The sequence below is a fragment of the Toxotes jaculatrix genome, chromosome 1 (assembly GCF_017976425.1).
Source record: "Toxotes jaculatrix isolate fToxJac2 chromosome 1, fToxJac2.pri, whole genome shotgun sequence".
Taxonomy (NCBI): domain Eukaryota; kingdom Metazoa; phylum Chordata; class Actinopteri; family Toxotidae; genus Toxotes; species Toxotes jaculatrix.
In genome coordinates, this window is record NC_054394.1 from 13650426 (window position 1) to 13670821 (window position 20396).

At 38.6% G+C, this 20396-nt stretch overlaps 2 protein-coding genes across 5 annotated transcripts; both read left to right on the top strand.

The window, feature by feature from the left end:
- The first annotated feature begins 831 nt into the window (after positions 1-831).
- On the top strand, positions 832-14572 carry LOC121179229 (nuclear receptor-binding protein-like). 4 transcript variants are annotated; one of them, XR_005893857.1, is made up of 18 exons: positions 832-970; positions 1346-1739; positions 2387-2509; positions 3783-3884; positions 4040-4129; positions 4423-4463; positions 4560-4654; positions 5236-5319; positions 5845-5903; positions 5989-6087; positions 6206-6338; positions 6780-6870; positions 7154-7204; positions 7723-7858; positions 8065-8118; positions 8267-8330; positions 10093-11611; positions 12051-14572. XR_005893857.1 is itself a non-coding variant. In XM_041033950.1 (18 exons), the coding sequence occupies exons 2-18, from the start codon at positions 1512-1514 to the stop codon at positions 12108-12110; spliced, it is 1566 nt and encodes a 521-aa protein (XP_040889884.1). In that variant the 5' UTR covers positions 832-970; positions 1346-1511; the 3' UTR covers positions 12111-14572. The 4 variants fall into 4 exon arrangements, 2 of the variants coding, with proteins under 2 accessions (XP_040889884.1, XP_040889895.1); XM_041033950.1 differs by having other exon boundaries at positions 11556-11611; XM_041033961.1 differs by lacking the exon at positions 12051-14572 and having other exon boundaries at positions 10093-10169; positions 11556-11611.
- A 206-nt stretch (positions 14573-14778) lies between these two features.
- LOC121183210 (keratinocyte-associated protein 3) lies at positions 14779-19567 on the top strand. Its single transcript, XM_041040210.1, has 6 exons — positions 14779-14900; positions 15788-15972; positions 16488-16547; positions 16665-16862; positions 16986-17120; positions 17396-19567. The coding sequence occupies exons 1-6, from the start codon at positions 14888-14890 to the stop codon at positions 17465-17467; spliced, it is 663 nt and encodes a 220-aa protein (XP_040896144.1). The 5' UTR covers positions 14779-14887; the 3' UTR covers positions 17468-19567.
- Positions 19568-20396: the final 829 nt, after the last annotated feature.

Below are 20396 nucleotides of genomic sequence, written 5' to 3' on the forward strand. Positions count from 1 at the left end.
TCCTTTATTTTCCAGTAGGCTGGCTTGCATCACTGTCTTGCATGTAAATCGTGGATAACATCTTGCGCAGAATTTTAGCAACGTGAGAACAGCTGTACAGTCGTCTACAAGCGAGGCGAGAGTGTTCACCTCTCCCAACTTCCGTTTTCGCTTTAAAAAAAACTATGTTTGGACCGCTAAATGAACTCTTCCTTTCTTTCTTTCTTTTTTTTTAAGTGTGTATTTAATATAGCCAAACAGCACACTGTTTATGGGCTTATTGATTTACTGAAATCGCTATTTGACATATAAACATATTTTTACATCTACAGTTGTGGGCCCTTTCGCGAACCGATTCCTCCAAACTGGCCTTACGGAGGTGAACTATCTTGACTGTTCTGGAGCTGCTCACCATCACAACCACATTTAACGGCGCTTGATTTTACCAACTGCATGAAAATAGAGACGGTATCGCTGCTTAAAACGGACAAAATAAATCTGTCCTTTACTGGGTTGACCAAAATGCGGGTTGTTTTGAAGCCTTTATAAAGTATAAGTGATTTAATTACAAGTGTCCACCACACGCGTGCTGTGCTGGAGATGAAATAAACATCTCATACGTTATGTGGCGTTATATGGACTCAGCAGACTAGAATACACAGAATATTGCCGTTAGTTAAGTAAAATAATTTTTACCATGCTAGTATGTGGTACTTTGTGTTCAATGTAATGTGTCATTCGACCTCATGTGTTCTACTTATTTTGATGCGCTGGTGGTAGAAACTCTATACTGCTGCGTTTTCACCGCGCAAACAAGCGCTCCCCAAGTGATGCCCCGCCCCTCCCACTTCTGCCAGGAGAAAGGCAGCTTGAAACCTATCTCAACAAATTTTATGACGAACTAGCATTAAGTAAAAGGTGTATAATTTCACCGCCTTTCATCAGTATGTAACCCAGGGCTATCTATTCGGTGGTAGTTTTCTGTGCCACGGTAAGATTTTCATACACTGAAACTTAACTTTATGCTATGTATTTATTTATTTACCTTTCATTAGCTTGTTAGCAGAGGAAAAGTTAGCAGATGAGTGTGAGGCTGAACTTCTCTAAGCTAGCATGGAACTTTAGCAAGAGCTTTACCAGCTAAGTTAGCTACAGTAGCGGGTTAGTTTAACTGACTGCAGTTTTAGTGTCCTGTAACAGTCGTGTTTCTCTGCCTCAGCGTCCAAGCTACCAATAAAGCATACGGCATATGTCTATACCCAACTACCCGAGGTCATACTTCGAAAGTATACTTGCTACGCTGTTGCCAGAGGTAGCAGTAGCCCTCTAAAACCTCCCCTCCTTAACATGTGTTACTTGTTTACAGTCTTTCCTCCTTGAGCTCAGCCTTGTTGAAAGCCAGGCCAGGGAAGAAGATGGATGTGTAACCAGCACTAACAGAGAGGGGGGAGAAGCAAAAAGAGGCTTCCTGTTACTCGTTGCAGCTGAGGACCAGGAGGCTAGTAAAGGAAAGCCAGCGTGAAAGTTGTGTCATGATGTTGGAGACACAGGGGAAAGAAGCTTCAGCTGCAGAGAGTAACAAGGCGGAGGTCACAGCAGGACACGTGTCCAGTAATACTCAACAGGTACAAGGTGGAGCACCTGTGACCTCCGTACAACCTCCTGCCCCCGCAGCAACTGAGGATGAGGATGAGAGTGAAGACGAGTCAGAGATCCTGGAAGAGAGTCCCTGTGGCCGCTGGCAGAAACGCAGAGAGGAGGTAAGAGTTGGGGTGGTGGGGACAGGAAGTTGTGGTTTGATGTAATCATGTGAAAATGATGGGCAAAGTATTAACTCTTCAAACCATCATTAAGTTAAGAGTTATTCTGCGATACATCACATTTCTCTGAATAAGGCAAAATCCAAAGTGACTTTTAACTCTTGAGTATCCATATGAGTGTCAGGAGGTTAAGTTTGTTGAATTAATGGATGCAATAATTCTATGATGTAGATGTTTTTTTGCAATTGGACACTGTATTAAATTTAAGTGACAAAAATCAATCAAATTAATATTGTGAACTCATAATTTTTTTATCTGTATAAAAAGAACAATATCTTTTTGTGTTGAGCTGTCTCTTTCACATTGCTAAGATTTTTTTCTTACACCATGTTACTTTCTCCTAGTTAAGAACAGAGTATTAAGTGAAAGCGTAAAATAGTCATATCTAAAATCCCCCTTTTTCATGTTAGTGGTACTTCGTAAGTCATAAGTATCAAAACAACACTGCACTCAAGCTGGTCTTTATAGGATGATTGTTTTAATGTTTAAGTATTTTTCCTACATTTATTGGTTTTGTGTCTTGTATTTCCATTCACAATTAAACTATATGATCTTAAAAGCCACTTTTCTGTTCTCCTTAAATCTAGGTGAATCAGCGTAATGTCCCTGGAATAGATGCTGCTTATTTGGCTATGGACACAGAGGAAGGGGTGGAGGTGGTTTGGAATGAAGTCATGATCTCAGAGAGGAAGAACTTCAAACTTCTGGAGGTGAGGCCCAGGGCTACAGAGCAGGAGTAAAACGCACTTTGGGATTCATGCACTGATTGTTGTGTAGTCTTGACTTGTATAGTGAATTGAGTATGTATTGGGGCCAGGAACAAAACATAATTTTCTCTGTCAGCACATTTAAGGTGTGGTGAATATTTCACCTCGGAATGTAAAAAAGGGGTAAAGAACGTGGTTGGCTTACTTTCATGGATCTTTATTTGCCTCAATAGTTAATGCATTTATACATTGATTGAAAAATACAAAGACTGTATAAAGACTGTGTAAAACGTCTTCTTTTAGAAGAGTACACAGAAGCTAGTGATAGTTATTGTGGTGAAAGTGATGTACCTCAGGGTCACTGCAATGTGGAAGAACCAGTGTCAAGCAATGCTAGTGATATTTCATTCGTTTGGGTAGCCTGTGATGTAATGCTGTTGGTGTAAAATGTGTATCTTTAAAATATATGTGTGATATTTAACATGTGTATGTGTGTCAGGTTACTTCAAAGTCATACTTCTCATATCGACAAAACCATCTCAGTGACATGGGATTAAGATGATATCACTTGAGTTACAGTTCTACTGTAACACTGAGATGGTTTTATTGAAAATGGAATCACTGTATTTTTACTGTAGTTTGCAATGGCATCACTAGTGTTCTTCTGTAGTGGCACTTTGATATATATGTAGCAGATAGATATGTCTCCTTCCCCTCAGAGTATCTTTAACTTTGAGATGTGATTTAGTTAATTGAAATGTGGAATTGCAGAGTTGAATTGGTTAAAGTAAAGTAAATATCCCTTATTTCACAGAATGATTCACATTTTAAAAGGAAGTGCCTCTCTGTCTCAACCTCACCTGTCGTAAAGTGACCACATGTTGTGTCTTTCTTGTTCAATTGCCAGTTTGTGGTCACTGAGCCCATGCTTGGTTAGACTCTGCCTCTGCTTTCTGTCACTGACAGTTAAGAAATATTCCTCGAATTAATGATCTCTGTTTAGGGACAGATAACTTTCTGATGTACTCTGGCTTTTAGTTTCTTTTTTCCACTGTCTCAGATAGGTTTGTTAAAATTTTGACAACATTACTGTTGTACTGTAGCTCACAGTGTCATCACTAATGACTATTGTAGTTTTCTGCTGTGGAGAAGATAGTTTTTTCAGCCTGTGTCACCCATCAGGCAGATACAGAAGCATCAGTCCAAAAGCAACATTTATTATTAAGTTAAAATAGTTTTGCTGTACTTATACATGTTTTGTTTTGCTTGTGTTTAGGAGAAAGTGAAGGCTGTGTTTGACAACCTGATCCATTTGGAACATGCAAATATTGTCAAGTTTCACAAGTACTGGGCTGACACAAAGGAGAACCGGGCCAGGGTGAGTCTCAGGCCTTACGAGACATTATTGAATCTTCTACCTGTCAGCTGCATAAATAGTAGCACAATTTTCAAATATTATAAAATGGCATGTTCTGTTGTGTAATTTGCATTTAAAAAACGTCTGTTGTCCCCTAATTTCTTCACCTCCCTCAGGTGATTTTTATTACAGAATATATGTCATCGGGAAGCTTGAAGCAGTTTCTGAAGAAGACAAAGAAGAATCACAAGAGCATGAATGAAAAGGTAATAACTGACTGTATGTAAGTGCACTTTAATAGAATAAGGGTTTTTAAACTTTTTCTTTAAATGACTTATGTGTCCAGTTTGCAAAAGAATGAGATCAGCTTTTTAGAGCAAGGAGCAGTTTGAATAGTTTGGTAGACAAAGTACTTGGCATTTAAATGCTGGTGAGCGTGAGAGAAAGAAACTTCAAATGTCCTGTGTACATGTTGGCTTGTTGATATAGTGGAAGCCATAGTTAATCCATACCGGCTACCAGCTAGGAAGTTCACTCACACAGATGTATTGTCCTACAGGCTTGGAAGAGATGGTGCACACAGATCCTGTCTGCTCTCAGGTTGGTCTCCCTTTTTCAGACATTAAATTCAGTATGGTCCCTCACAAGAAAATGAATGTGTTTTGTTATTTTATTTTATTTTTTTCAATGGAGCAGTTATCTCCACTCATGTGACCCACCCATCATCCATGGCAACCTGACCTGTGACACCATCTTCATTCAGCACAATGGGCTCATCAAGATTGGATCAGGTATAAAATTACACCAGTTTACACCAGTGTTTGTTAGTGGGGCTGGAGTGCTGTTGATGGAGTCAAATGATACTGAATTATGGATTTAAAGGCCGGAAATTTCACATAATTGTACGGTAAATTTCCATGATCCCACAATACCAGTGTTGTATGTAAAAAAAAATAACAGTCTCCTTTAGCACTTAAAGTGAACAGTCTAGGCTTCCCATGTGACAAAAATGGTGTCAATATTGCTTTTGTCTTGTGCCGAAGGAACCCTGCACATTGTATAAGATATGAACAATGGTAAACCTCTGTTGTGTACATACGTAATGCTGCAGTGACTCAAGTGTAGCCACAACAGTATCTCTGTACATTGTTTTATCTCTTGCGCTCCCTGTCTGCTAAAGAAATCTTCCAAAGATCTCACATGACAGCTTTGATTGGTCCTGACCCTTGGTCCTCCATCATGTACTTTCTTTCTTGTCTTTTTCTGCTTCCTCTGCCTGTATTTTACGTCTTCCTGCTTTATACTCACTTCTCTAACTGTTCACCATCCTACTTACACATATCCTCTGTATTGTTCCCCGTCTTATCTGCAGTTGCCCCAGACACCATTAACAACCACGTGAAGACTTGTCACGAGGAACAGAAGAACATGCACTTCTTTGCTCCAGAATATGGAGGTAGACATGTCCAATATAAGATTATTTATTTTGTTACTGATATAGAAAGTTTCCTGGCCTCCAGAGTAAACCAGATGATACATTGGGCAATATCTTACATCTTACTGTTTTTAGTTGCTATCTTAACCTTAACCTTTAAAGTATATGGTTTCTGTACTAATTGTATGATGTATTAACAATAGAATGAGGGCAGAATACCATTTAAAATGTTTTTATAAGTGCCATACGTTGACAGTACTAAATGATTTTCAGTACCTTAGTTTGAAAAATATTAACATTTTTTCCTGCAAAACCCTTTTTTCATTTAACAAAATATGGCAAACTTCTTAAAGTGACGTTTGTCCCGACAAAACCCTGCACGAACACTTCCTACATAAAATTCTTTAAATCATCATTATTGACTCAGGTGCTGTGTTGTTAAAGTGACATTTTTGCTTTAACATCTAGGTCTTAGTCTTAAATAAGGAATAAGCTATGATATTATATCTATAATTTTTTTTCTTTTCCTTCTTTCTCTCATTGTAGCTGTTGATGATGTTACCACGGCTGTAGACATCTACTCATTTGGCATGTGTGCCTTAGAGGTGAGACGGGACCCATAATACATGAAGGAATGGCCTGAACCCTCTCCCAAAGCAATATATTAACATGTTTGTTGCTGTGCTGCAGATGGCGCTCTTGGAGATTCAGGGGAATGGAGAGTCCTCTAATGTTTCTCAGGAGGCCGTAAACAATGCCATACAGTTACTGGAGGACCCACTGCAGAGGGTAAGAGAAAGGAAGTGGAGCAGCTGTTTGCATGTTCATGAGTATCTGTGAAGTTAATCTTTGAAACGTTTTTCTTATTGCTCTTTGGTAAGTGTGATCCAAATGTTTCTTTTTGTAGGAGTTAATTCAGAAGTGCCTCGAGTGTGATCCCAATACAAGGCCTACAGCCAGAGAGCTGCTGTTTAACCAGGCTCTGTTTGAAGTACCACTTCTAAAGCTGCTGGCTGCACATTGTATTGTCAGCCATCAACGTGAGTCTTAAATACACACACACAGGTTTATATTTGGAGGCTGAGTGCCTGTGTATTGCTGCTGTGATAGTGAAATTTCCCAACTTGGGATGAATAAAGTACTTCTATTCTATTCTATTCTATTCTATTCTATTCTATTCTATTCTATTCTATTCTATTCTATTCAAACATACTGAAATAATGTAGCCATAAAGGGATGCACATGGTTGGGAATGATACTCAGTCTGTGGCATTCAAATGATGATTGATTGGTATTAAGAGGCCCAGAGTGAGCCAAGAAAACATTCCCTCGACTATTACACCACCACCAATCTGGACCAGTGACACAAGGCAGGTTGAGTCCATAGATGCTGTTGACACCAAATTCTGACCCTACCATCTGTGTGATAGAAATCAAGATTTATCACACCAGGCTACGTTTTTCCATTTCTAAATATCCAGACATGATCCCTGAAAATGCCCTGGAGGAGATCACCAAGAACCTGGACCCCAACCTGGTCATCGCCGAAACAAAAGAGGATGTACAGCTCAAGTAAGGATCAGAAACCAGGATCCATGTGGTAGAGGTGGCCAGCGCAGATAAAGTAGCAATAAACACAGAAGTCATTATTGAACGCAATAAAATCATTTTAAAAAATGTCAATCATTTTTCTTAATCATTGTGCATTTTATAGGCTTATATATGTGTAGTATCAACCTAATCTATCCAAAATGGTTTTCTGAATTTGTAGGAAATATCATACTATCACACTTAAAATTCTGTAGTGCTGATACCTCAAACAATATAATTTAAATGTGATTTTTTTTTTCTGTAGGCTTTCGCAGTTTCCTGCTTTGGAGCTTGATAAGTTCCTAGAAGATGTGAGGTGGGTAGCACATCAGTGTTGTCTGAACAAGCTGAGTTATAAGCATGTGCACTTAATTGTATAAAGACACAACACTGTCCAGCCACACAGGGGCAGTAGTGGACTATCTGATTACCTTTGTGCCTCTCCCTTAATGAGATGCTCTCTGTAGGCATGGCCCAGTGCTAATGTAATAACTTCATTCCGGATACTTGAACACATGAAATTTTAAGACAAAGACAAGACTGTTTATGTAAAACATAGTTCTCATTTTTTATTTTGTTATGTATATTTTAGTTAAACAGTGGAGATTTTGTTTGATTAATATTCAGTTTTCATTCATTGTCCACCTCTTCTCTTTAATTTCCTCTTAAATTTCTCACTTTCCCATCCTGAAATTATTTAATATTTGCAATTACTGTATAAATTTCCCATCCTTTTTTCAACTACTCTCTCCTCCCACTTTTATTCCTGCTTTCCATTTTCCATGTTTTCTCCACCTCTTCCAATCATTGTCTTTCCATTCCTTCCTGGGTCAGGAATGGTATTTATCCAATGACAGCATTTGGGCTGCCCTGTCCTCAGCAGCCCCAACAGGAGACTGTTCAGTCTCCTGTTGTCATCCCCTTGGTGAAATCCCCCACCCCTGAACCTGCAGAGCTTGAGACACGACGGGTACGTAGAACAGATTATACTGAATATTAACAAAGAAGATACCCAGGTAACTTCACAAGTAGTCATCTTGATTCTAAAGTTTCCTAATTTTCCTGATTAGACACTGAATCAAGATATATACTGCATGTTTGTATAAAGTATTCTTGAAGTTGCACCAACACTAGTTGAGAACCATTTGTATTTAAATTTTCATACTTCTCCTGCAGGTTGTTCATATGCAGTGTAATGTTGAACCTGTTGAGGAGGGAGCAAAGTTTCATGTGAGTCTCCGTAATAACACAAGTTGGTCATTTATTGTTTAACAAATTCAGAATGCAACATTTAGTGTCCCTCATTGACCAACAACATAGTATTATACCAACTATTTGTGATGTCCTATTTTCTCTGTTGTTGTTTCTCTTCTTTTAGCTAACATTACTGCTGAAACTGGAGGATAAACTGAATAGACATCTAAGCTGTGACATGTTACCTCGTAAGATCCAACTCTATATTGTCAATTCTGTATCACACACTGGCACATACTTACTCAGTGAGCTTAGAACTACGGTCTTTGATTTTGTTATGGTGCCCTCACGTTTGGAAATTTCCTCCCAGCTTTCTCGTTGTTAATGTTTTAAAGGTCAGCAGAGTTCAAAGTCAAGTTTCATTACGTCAAAATTGAGCTGGGAGGTAAATTTGGGATTTGGGTGCAGTATTTGGTACTAAAGCAAAAATAAGGGAATATGTCTTCAATTAACAAAGAAAGGCCTTTGAAATTTCCAACAGCGAGCATTTGATGTCGTTGAAGGTGTGTCCTATGTAGGTGAGACATAACGTAAGAGGGTTAGTGGCCATTCTTCCGGCCATGTGCGCAAGTGTGGGTGTCACAAATACAAGCACTTCTGCATGTGTGTAAGAAACCAGTACCAAAAAGCATTCAGTATTTGCATCATGTGATAGTTGAGGGAATGGCATGTGTTTGGGCATGTGTGTTTTCCATTCATGTGAAAATGTGTTTGAATTTAACAGCCTCAGAGTCGAGAAGTTTTTATAAAGTGTGATAATTTTGTTCATCTGGTTGGTTTAATTTTTATAGCTTGGGTTTAGGGTTAATGATAGAATTGCATTTGACTAGAGGTAATGTTAAATGATAAGGTGATGCGGGAATGAATTACAGCATAGTTAAGTACACTGTCCTCTCAGATTTTACCACACTCAGTTTTAATAGACAGTATCTTTCTATATGTGTGGACTGAGGCTTGTAGGAAAGTGAGAGTGAGGTTCCAGAGACAGCTTGAAACTCCAATGGCGTCACAATATACAGTATGCTAGACTATTTTAGGCAGGGAGACTCACTGTCGCTTACGTGTCATGAAAACCTTGCACCTCTATTTTGGAAAAATGTATTTTCATTGCATACTTGAATTGTTTCGTAATGGCTGTAGTGACTTTTTATACCTTTAAATCTGTTCTAAATATTTTCTTGGAAAACAATAGTGAGTCATCTTTACAGGTCCTGCTTTTTTTACTTATTTGTTTACGAATTATACAGTATTTTCATCTCACTGCTTTTGCCACAGACAAGACCAAAGGAAGGCAAAAGAGAAAATAACACACAACACAACTGTTGCACTGGTCAGAATAATGTAGGCAGTATGATCCAATGTGCACATGCACACACAGGTATGGTTGGCATGTATACCGTTGGAGGCGTGTGGGGAATGCCAGGCCTGTGAAAGGCTGCAGCTGACAGCTGTCACCTCCTGTGTCAAGATCTGACCATCTCTTCCCAGGCTTTCATCTCCCTGTCTCTCAGTCACACGCACACACACTTACACTCTCACACACTTTCACTGGACTTCATCTCTTCTGCTCTTTCTCTCTTCCACTGTTTCTCACACTGTATTGCTTCTCTTGGATACTAACACCCTATTACCACTTGCACACATACTGTAACTTCACATCCACACACACCCACACACACTAGTCAGTCTCATAGACGCACCCTTTCCTCTTTGTAAACAATCCCTCCTTCTGATATCAGGGGATATTCTTTCTTAAGCTTTGCTTATCAACATGCCAAAGTCCAAAGTCACACCATGCAGGGTCACCAGTTAACTGAGCCACTTAAATTTCACCCCACTGGCCTTTTTGCATGGTTCTCTTACATCATATTTCAGTGCATTCACAATTGATGCTTGTTTTTATTCTCAAAACTAAATAGTAACTTATTTTGTTATATGATTTTCTATCAGACCACAAGATGCAAATCAGCAACGCAGCCTGTGCCTCCAGTGTCAGCTCCAGTATCCATCCTCTCGTCATATAAGCTGTGGGCTGCTCGTGTTGTTCTTTTATGTCAAAGTTGTTAGATGCTCCATGTCTTCCTTTTGTTTGTCTTATTCCCACCACATTCCATGTTCAGTTGTAAATTGACAGCCAGGTTATTAAAAATCAGTCGACCCTGACAACTCCTCTGCTCACTTGGCTCAGGAAAAGAATGTCCCAGTTTGGGGCGGTAACTAAAGTAATAGTAAAAAATGCTTTTGTTAGATACAATCCATTTATTACAAAAATAGGTCAGGGATTGAAAGGCGAGTTATATAAGGGTATCTTTAAGTTTTTAGGGCAAAGTGGAGGTTAGAGTTCTAAATCAGAAATGTCTTCTGAAGGCATTTTCCTGATGTTTTAGTCAAGCAAAATTCAGCATCCTTCTGTTTGCATATTTTGAGCAACCTTATGTATATTTTGTGCAGACTTCTGTTGATACCCTTTGTAGTTCACTTGTAGTTCACTGTTTTGGTGTACTGACTTTCCTTTAACCTACCTAAAATTTTCACCGAACATAGTGAGTTCATATTCTTTATAATGTAAAACATCTTAAAATAAATTCCCACCACAAAAGTCAGAACAATAGCACAGCCAGAGGAGCAGGAATTATTTTATATAATAGTTGTGCAGCTGCATTGCAACATGGATTACTGAAATCTTAATCTTTGCCTTTTCTGAGATATATTTGTTCCTGTACAAGTCTTACCTGGAATTTACTGCAGATTTTTAGGTCAAACAGTTAAAAACAAGTTGGATGAGCTAGGGCTAAATTCAGCTTTTGGGACAAATACAAGGTTCATGAGAACATTGGAAAAAGGATTAAAATATTAGCCCAGAAAGAAACTTATGGACACTCTAAAGTAGAGGGAAGGACAAAGATCCGTCCATTTCATAGTTAAGCCTTTAATAGCAAGCCTAAAGAGAAATATTCAGACAGCTAACATGTTTTAACATATCATGCCCTAATGAAGACCATGCTGGTTGAAACATGTCGGCTTTTTCATTTTCCTTCCCGAAGAGACTTATTCTGTATTGGATGTAACTGAATGAATGCTTCGCTAAATGTTCACAGGAATATAAAAATAGCACTATGAAACAACAAAACGGGTTTACATATATGGAGAACAACAGCAGTAGCTGCTGGTTGGTGTGTTTTTGTTTTCATGTATTAAAACAGGGATTTGAAGCTAAAAGCATCTGGACCATATTTTTTCTGAATGTGGTATTTACCTTAAGCCTGACATTTATTCAGGTGCAGGGCTGTGTGTTTGTGTTAGAGTATTTGCATAACTGAAAGGGAGATAGTGAGCGACTGGTGTAGTTGATGTGAAAGTGATGTTACATGTCTTTGAATTACTGTTGCTAACTGTGCTGCTGTGTGTTTCAGATGAGAGTGTTCAAGAGTTGGCTGAAGAGTTGGTACAGCTGGGCTTAATCAGTGAGGTGGGTGTTTAGTGTGTTAGAGAGAGATTAACATTTTGTGTGTGTGTGTGTGCGTGTAATTGTCTGGTTTACACTGTAGATGATTTTAAAAGGTGTGATGACCCCCGATGCTCCTACATACTCTTCAACTCATTTTACCCTTAAAGAGCTTAATGCACATTAACTGTTACATATGTACTCTGGTGCCCACTCACTTAGGCATGCACACAAAACTGTTTTTATGTTGTGTGGTCACTTCATCTCTCTGTGGATCAGAGTTCATGTAGACTTTCTTCGTAATGACTGCATTTCATGGATTCATAAAACTGTTTAATGCCTTTTCTGTTACATTGACTTTTGTGTGTCTTAACTATAATATTGGCTTATAACTCCAGTATCTAGCTGGTCAGTTAATTTTTGTAACGTCATGAATTGTTGAAAATGTTTTTGTTCTTTACAGTTGGACCAAAACAAAATAGCCCATCTACTAGAAGAAACTTTCAGCCAAGCTCTTCACTAGCAAGGGTTTCCTCAACCACTTCTCCTCATAAGTACAATTTCTCCAACCCTGTTACACATTTTGTTTTTGATTACTCAACACAGTGACTGTTTTTTTGTTTTTCTTTTTCCCTGTATTTTATATCAAGCCGTAGGCAGCAATGTGACCAATAGTGGTAGGTTTTCTCTTGGAATCAGGGATTAAAACTTCCTGAAAGCACACAAAACCTTTAGAACAGCCAGTTTTAAAGAAACCACATGGAGTGATTTCACATTATATAGTTATATCCATTGTATTCTTTTGGATGAGTTGGCTGTTAAGTGTAACTAAAAGGTAAACCTCATTCATGCTACAAGAGACACTTGATCACAACAGTACTGACTGGATTACTTGCAGCCTTACGATGAGATCCAGTTATTCTCAAGCACACAGTTGTGTTTTAGTGTGAGGTGTTTACATTTTGAATTGCCTGGCCTGTTAGGGTTAGGGTTAACCCTAACCCTAACCCTCTGTGTCCTGGGATGAGACCTTCTGAAACATCATCAAAGACTTATTCAGCCCTTCACTGCAGTCATACCACATACTAACTCATCTCTCTCAACTCTTGCATTAAATTTTAATAGTTGCTCCTACACCTTTTGACCACCAACAAAACTAACTCAACCAGAGAAGGAGGGATACATTTCAACCTAAAGAAAATTTTTACAAACTAAGCCAGCCTATTTTGTTCAACCATTCTCACTCCACACGGTTCCCCTTCTCCTTTGTCTCCTTTTTTTGTATCACTTCATGTGGCAGAACATTCCCTGTTCTTTGACTTTTGTGATGTGTTTGACCAAAATATCAACTGTCAGATTAAATATATTGTATAGTTTGAAAACAGGTTTGCAAATATGGAACCTTCTCAGCTCATTTTTAAATCGATAAATACCCATGGTTAATATTTTTGATAAGCCTTTGATACAGAAAACAATGTGTGTGCATTACTGGATATCACATTTTGGCAGGGCATCTTGCCAGATCTCTCTGGAAGATGGTTACTTTGAGGTACTGTGAACTCAGTGTTACTGAATTTCCGTTAGTGTTTGTTTTTATATTTTTGCTCTACTGTTTGCCTTACTGTGGGCCTACGCACACGCCTTAAATTCTGTTTTCTCTATTTGTTTTTATTATTTTATCAGTTGTTTTACCGTTTGCTGCTTGGCTCACATGGGCTCACACACTCTACTCTGCCTTTCAAATTCATTCATGTGAAACTTGTGTAGTGAACTCAGCTGCCATATTCTGTAGAAAGAGGACCTAGTGTTTCGTGATACATTTATGTGAGTTTCGTATGTTTTATTTATGTTACAGATACTGTGTTTTACAGATGTGTTTTTTCTTTGCTTCTTCCCCATGTGTTTGCTGAGGTTTCACATGGAGACCATATTGTTGAGCGTCTGAGCCAAATACACAACTTCTCGTTTCTATTGCCTTTGTTTTCATTTGATCACAGGCCATTTGATAAACGTGGGACCCAGTGGATTGACATTAGTCCTTCACAATGTGCAGAGGCTCCTAAATTTGAATAAAACATTTTACATCATACAGGTCTTGTTTAGACTTGTATTGAGATCAGGGAGTTGCCTGTGGCCTTATTGTGACATTTTGGTTCAGAACTCTTTGTGGACTACTGGTACTGCTGTGTCTGAAAGCTCACACAGTTCAACAGGCAGCAAGAATGCAATGACAATATAGCATTCTCGTTATGTATAGATTAAAGAAAGGCAACAATTCAGATATCATTGCACACAGTAACTTCCCTTGTGGTATTTTATTTAAATTATACTCAGACTGCCTTACAAACTCTCTGCCAGCTTAAAAGAAGACTACTGTATGAGCTTTCAGACAGAGCTTTCCTTTAGTGCTGGTTGTTGAGACATAATGTTAAAATTGTACACCTCACTAGTGAGATCAGGTGAATCCAATGCTCTCCACTCATGTTTTCCTTAAATGTATTTACGCAACTGTTACATCCAATCTGTATTTTTTGCTGTACATGACATGTAGTCCATCTTAATGCAGTGTTTACATTGTTTTCCTCTGTTTGTATATCTCTTTGTGAACTAAGACTGTATATCCCAAAGATGTGTGCTTAAGTTAGCCAGTAGAATGTAAACCACTCCTTGCATAGAGAAGTGGTTAAAAACCAAACCAGTGTGATCACCAGATTTATACCGACTCAGTCTTTCTATGTCTCTTTTCTCCCAGTCCCTCCAGATACTATCCTTTCCACCCAAATTACCGGTGGTGTTGAAACTGGTTATTAAATAATCGTACGGGATGGGCAGCTTTAGCTTGATGTGAGCTTTTGGTTATATTTGGATATTCTTATATTTTGTACATGACATGAATGTCAGTAAATGTGTGTGCCTTTTCTGAGACGTGTGTCCTGACAAAAACTGTCAGTACGACTGGTCTTTCAAATAAATGTGTGAAGTGTTTGACTTTGTTCTTTTAGCAAGATTTACTGCATTTTTAATTTACGAACTCATTTGCTAAACAGATGGGTTTTTCAGGTTTTGTGACTGGTACGGTGTTGTGAAAATTATACAATAAATATGCGTAAAATAAATCTGAAATACCTGCTGCGCCCCTCGGGCGTCTAGCACGCCGCAGGTAATACACAGGTGAGCATGTGTGACGTCATACAGGAAGTGGACCGAGGGACGTCCGTGGTGTCTTAGCTGTTGTGTTGCTCGAAAATTACGGTTATTAATCATCTTTTTTTTTTAAAAAACATCTGGCGTTGCAGAGAGATGTGCACGTTTGGTGAGTAGTTGTCTGACGGCTGATGGCATGTCACTGTTATACTCGCATTTCATAAGTAATGTCGTAACGTAAGTTTTCCCTCCACGGGTGTAACTGACCACAGGCCTGCAGGTAGGAAGACACGGTTTCATTTTTCAAACGTTACGTGATATGTACTCGTTTAAGTGCGTGTATAGTAGATGTGTGTATTATGCTGATTTATCCCCAGTGAAAATGAGATGTTAACAGTCAACGAGACTGACGAGAAAATAGATCACTTACAACGTTTTAGAATTACCTATGCCCAGGCTTCCTCCACCTCCCATCTCTGACTCACTCAGGGCAAAGAGTTACTCAGAGTGAAGCCTTTGTATTCAAATGCATCTGTAACTCACACATGTACGCACATAAATGAATGTATGCAAAAAATAATGGACTGTGTATAGAAAACCAAACCTTTCAAAATAAAGACAAAAAGTAAGGAATTCAGCTGATGAGTGTTTGCCTTCTGACATCACCCTTCAACTGTAAAATGTACAGATAACTGTGTATTTTGATTCCAGTTATTGAAAAACAAAACCTTAAGAGAGAAGTTATTGGTTTTGAGATCATTTATGTCCAAAATAGCAACTATCAGCCAATATATCCTTAACATACATTCTTGCAAAATGATATCAGCAGCACCCTTAGAAATCCTATATAAGTTGGGCCATAACACAGAATGAAGGAATATGTAGTGTTGTGCAAGCAGACTTTTTATGTGTGTGTGTGCTGTCTCTACAATTTGGGATTTGTAGACACATCATGCAGAATTTGTAGACACCTCTCTAACCAACCAGTTTCAGGCCTTCGCTCACTCCATTTTGCCATAAGCTGTATTAACTGATCCTTGTATTTCTGTCATCCAGATAAAGACAAAGGGCCGAGGAAGCTGATGAAAAAGGGGTTAGCTCTAATCCTGGTCGGCCATATTAACTTCATCCTTGGAGCTATTGTCCATGGCAGTGTCCTTCGCCACATCTCCAAACCCAGCCAGCATATCACCACTGAATACACTGTAGCCAACATCATCTCTGTCACCTCCGGCCTGCTGGTGAGTCCGTAGTTTAGATATACATACTGTTTTGAAGTTATCATCTCAGCAGTTCAGATGAGGAAACTGTGCACAACAAAGCTTAAGGTTTGTAGCACTTTAAAAAGCCAAGCAGTGTTGGTCCACATTTTACTTTGAAATGGAAATATCATGAAGCAAACTGATTCACGTAAGCGACTCTCTTTGTTCTGTGCATCAGAGCTGCACGTGTTTACTCAGGTATCACAAGTGATTTGTTTTAGCTCAGTAACAGTGTTGTGTATTTTTATCGGCAATCAAGACTGAACTTGCCCATTAAAAGGGGAGCTGGCTTTTCAAACCAGTCTCTTATTGCTTTAGGGGAGACTTCATTACATAGAGGTAGGTTGTTGAGGATGATGTCACATTTTTTTGAAATGCACTCCATGCAATATAAGAGAGTATACAGACAAAACAAATAGACAAATTACAAAAATGTAGTCCATGCCAAAGTAGTGCTACACTGAAACAACAGTCTTGTCGTTTGAATCTTACAGAGCATTGCCACTGGGATTATTGCCATCGTCGTGTCAAGGAACCTTCATGTATTAAAACTGGTAAGAATTTAATTTATTTTCAACTACTGATATGATCATCTCAGTCACTTGTTCCATGTGTGCTCTATAGTTACCTCCCCTTCTGTTTTTATATGACGTCTGTGTCTATGTCTCCAGCAAATAGGACTTCTAATTGCATCATTCCTGAACGCCCTGCTCTCAGCAGCATGCTGCACTGGTCTCCTCCTGGCCATTAGTGTCACTGTTGCCCACAGTGGACAGGGTTTGATGCTGGGATGCAATGACACACTGGTTCCCATCAATGCTCGATCACCTGTCAGTGCCCAATGCCCATTTGATACAACACGAATTTATGTGAGTTTAAACTTTCCTCTTGCATTTCCCTCTCTTTGAAAGGTTCAACCTCATCATGGGAGTAACACTAAGTGTTACATTGTTTTTTTCTCTCCTTCCTTTCCACCACTTCCTGTCTCTCAGGACACCACCCTGGCACTGTGGGTCCCTTGTGCTGTGCTGGCAGGGGTTGAGGTCGGACTGTCTGTCTGGTGCTTCATCGTCGGATTGGCTCTCAGAGGGCTGGCACTGTGTGGGAACAGCTACATCAAAGAGCAGGTGTGTGTGTCTTTGTGTGGGGGCGGGTGGTTATGCTGGAGGGATGTAACTTTGGTGTGTGTCTTAATTTCTGTCTGACTCAGACCTGCACACGCTCACACACAAACAGTCTTAGTCAAACACAGAACTTATCCACTGACATCTACTCCCTCCTGATGAGTTTCCCTGAATCAAAAGAAAATACACAATTCACTAACTGGCTCTCTCATGATAATGCAGACTTAAATAATGTACACTCATTTCTTCATTCCTCATCCTTTCATTCTCTCTACCAGTTGGAGGAAGAGGCAGAGTTCTCTCCCCACAGCCAGCGTCTAATTGGACAGCGATTGAACCCTGATGCCTAACTGAACAGAAAGCAGGAAGTACACCACTCCATGTAGACAAGCACAGATAAATCCCAATGGGCATCACTGCCCTGCAGCCAGCTAGGTGAGTGTCACAGTGGAACAGGACTGGAATCAGTTTTTAGAGACTGGTTCTTGCTTTGTGTTATCATGAAGCCACATACCCTGATTCACAGATGGGCTACAAAATGGCTCCATTTGCTTTCATTTATAAACCAAGTAGTTTATGTTTTGATAGTAGTTTGATTTGTTATGTTGTGATAAGGCTCCTTTCATCTATTCCTAATGAAACCTGCATGAAACCTGTGCAGATCCTTCCTAATGAAAGGATCTGCACAGCATTGCCAAAGTGCAGATCCTTTGGTGCACATATTGGGATTCAATGTGTGGAAGCTACAGTAAGATGTTGATGATCCTTTCAGTCCGTCAGTATCCTGCCTTGACTATTTGGGTTCAGTACTACCACATATGTCATGCTAAGCATGTCATTCAGTATGAAGAAACCTGTGCTCATGAAGAAGGTGCATTTTTATATCTAGCAAAGATATGTATATTTTATCTGAATGTAGGATTATTTTAGCTTTTGTAAACTCATTTCACATTTCAGCAAAATCTATTATATTGTTCTAAATGTGTATAATATTTTACTGTTCGTCCAGATTAGAGACCACTCCACTTCATCTGATATGCATCCATACTCATCAGTGCCTATGTACAGACTTAATTATCACAAATAATTATGTTTCATGCTGGCCACTTAAGCAGATTGGTAAATTATAATGTAGACTCATGTCATTTAAAGTGTGTGATGGCATTTGCTGTGAAATCCCAAATTATCTTTAACGCTATGTAGATACAGTATATGGCTTCAGACTAAATTAGACATGCTAAGTTGCACTTCTTGAAAGTGGTTTATATTATTAGAAAATTGTAAGGGCAACTGCAGCCAGTGATATGTTCATTGGTTTCCACTGTGGCTTATTGTTGTAGGAAAGCAACTGGCTCCATGAACACACCACAGATATGGCTATTGTACTGCATTTTATTTTTTGTTTTAATCATTTTTATTTTAATTTTTTCTGACCACTTTATTATTTGTCAGCCTGCTAGGATCACCGAATTTCATAAAAATATGCCTCAGAGAGAAAACGAAAATGTTTGTGTGCATTTTTTATTGCTTTTGCTTCTAATAAGACATATGCAGTGATAAAATGACAAAACAATGGAGAAACTAAGGTTGGAATTTGGAAGTACAGACTCAGTTACAATAGGTCTCATCACTGACATTTCAGATTGTTAAAAGCAGTGTAGTGGGGATATTAAGAGGATGTTTTCATAAAGATGCTCTGAACCCCCTGAATTTAAATTAAACTGGACTGCAGCACAGCTGTTTTTGGACTGAGTGCCTCTGTGTTCATACAGTACGCTGTGGGTGAATGTCAAGTGGGGTCATATTAAGAGGTTAAACCAGTATGTGGGCCAGATGCCACAGCTGGTACAGACACCCCACACCCACCCCCCTACAGCTGAGAGGATCAGATCAGCTCAGATCTGCCATGAAACAGTTAATCTAGTGCCATGCTCAATCGTGCGGAAGGGAATCATAGCACGCAGTACTAATCCTGAAGCTGAAAGGGATAAATATTGACATAGTGTTGACTGATACAGTCACAACAAGTCTGTGTGGCCATTTCAGTCAGCAGGACATTGATGTCCCACTTTAGACTCATGAAATTTGTATTTGAAATTGCAAGATGAAAATAAGGCAAGAGTGTGGATGTGGGTTAAGATATTTCAGGCAAGCACATTGCTGTATTATGTTAAATGAACAGATCTCCAGCAAAGTCACATGATATTTTTTCATGAAGAGTCCGCATTTTCAGAAACTATGGGTTTTTCAAAATATTTGAGTGCTGTAAGACTCTGTCATTGAATGTAAAGTATCTTGAGCAAAATAAAAATGTGGCAATTAGTTCATAGTCATTAATGTTCCATAATAGTGGCAAACTGTCAATTGGAGATGTTAAGCGTTTCTTTAAATTTTCCATCATTTTTGTGATTTCAATTTTGGAAAGACTTAAAATGTACTAGTGGCTAAATTGATAATCCAAAACCTTTTGTGATTGCATTGTTTGTTTCAAAACAAGGTACATTTAAGCTCTTTTAATAAGCTGAGTAAGACAGCCTTATAGGACGAAGTGTCATCATTCATCTTTCCCCCCAATTCAGCCAAGCTGTAAACTCTTAATAGGTGTTAAAGGTGTGTATTTTGTAGCATTGATTGCCTGCTTTTTTTCATCAGTTTAATGTACTGCCCTTTGGAGTCCACTTCCAAAAAATGCTATAAAAACCTAACAGATTAATATTTTTTTCTACTTTTTTTGGCATAAATCTCATCAACAACTTCAGCCCTGCCCAAAACTGCCAGTTTGATTACTTGATGTCCCTCTTGAGTCATTAAGGACAAAAATGTCCACTTCCAAAAACTGCTATAAAAATAATACAGATTAATATTGTTTTCTACTTTTTGGGGTTAAATCTTTTGAACAACAGTCCTGATCAAAACTATCAAATATTGAATAATTATCAGGATTTTAACCCTTTAAATGCCAGTTTACATGATGCTAGTATTTTTCATGAAAAAACACAAAATGTCCCATTGACTCCCATTAAAACCACATTTTTTAAATCTCATAGCCATTACAAAATATAATCATGCATTCTGTGATGTTAGGGTTTCATTTTTAGAAAAATAGTTTTGTCAAATTTGTCATTTTTACTGTTCATCACTAAAATCAGCCATTTCCTCATAATAGGCCTATGCATAAAATGCTTGTCATTTTTAATCAGCATCAGATTTATCAATAAATGTTTATTTTACATATTTCCACAACTCTGTGAACCACAATCAACATTGAAAATCAAATTG

Coding starts and splice junctions, on each gene's coding strand:
- LOC121179229 (XM_041033950.1), top strand. CDS start 1,512: ATGATGTTGGAGACACAGGGGAAAGAAGCTTCAGCTGCAGAGAGTAAC. Junction 3,885..4,039: donor CAAAGGAGAACCGGGCCAGG/GTGAGTCTCAGG, acceptor CACCTCCCTCAG/GTGATTTTTATTACAGAATA. Junction 5,320..5,844: donor CTTTGCTCCAGAATATGGAG/GTAGACATGTCC, acceptor CTCTCATTGTAG/CTGTTGATGATGTTACCACG.
- LOC121183210 (XM_041040210.1), top strand. Junction 15,973..16,487: donor CTGTCACCTCCGGCCTGCTG/GTGAGTCCGTAG, acceptor TGAATCTTACAG/AGCATTGCCACTGGGATTAT. Junction 16,863..16,985: donor TTGATACAACACGAATTTAT/GTGAGTTTAAAC, acceptor CCTGTCTCTCAG/GACACCACCCTGGCACTGTG.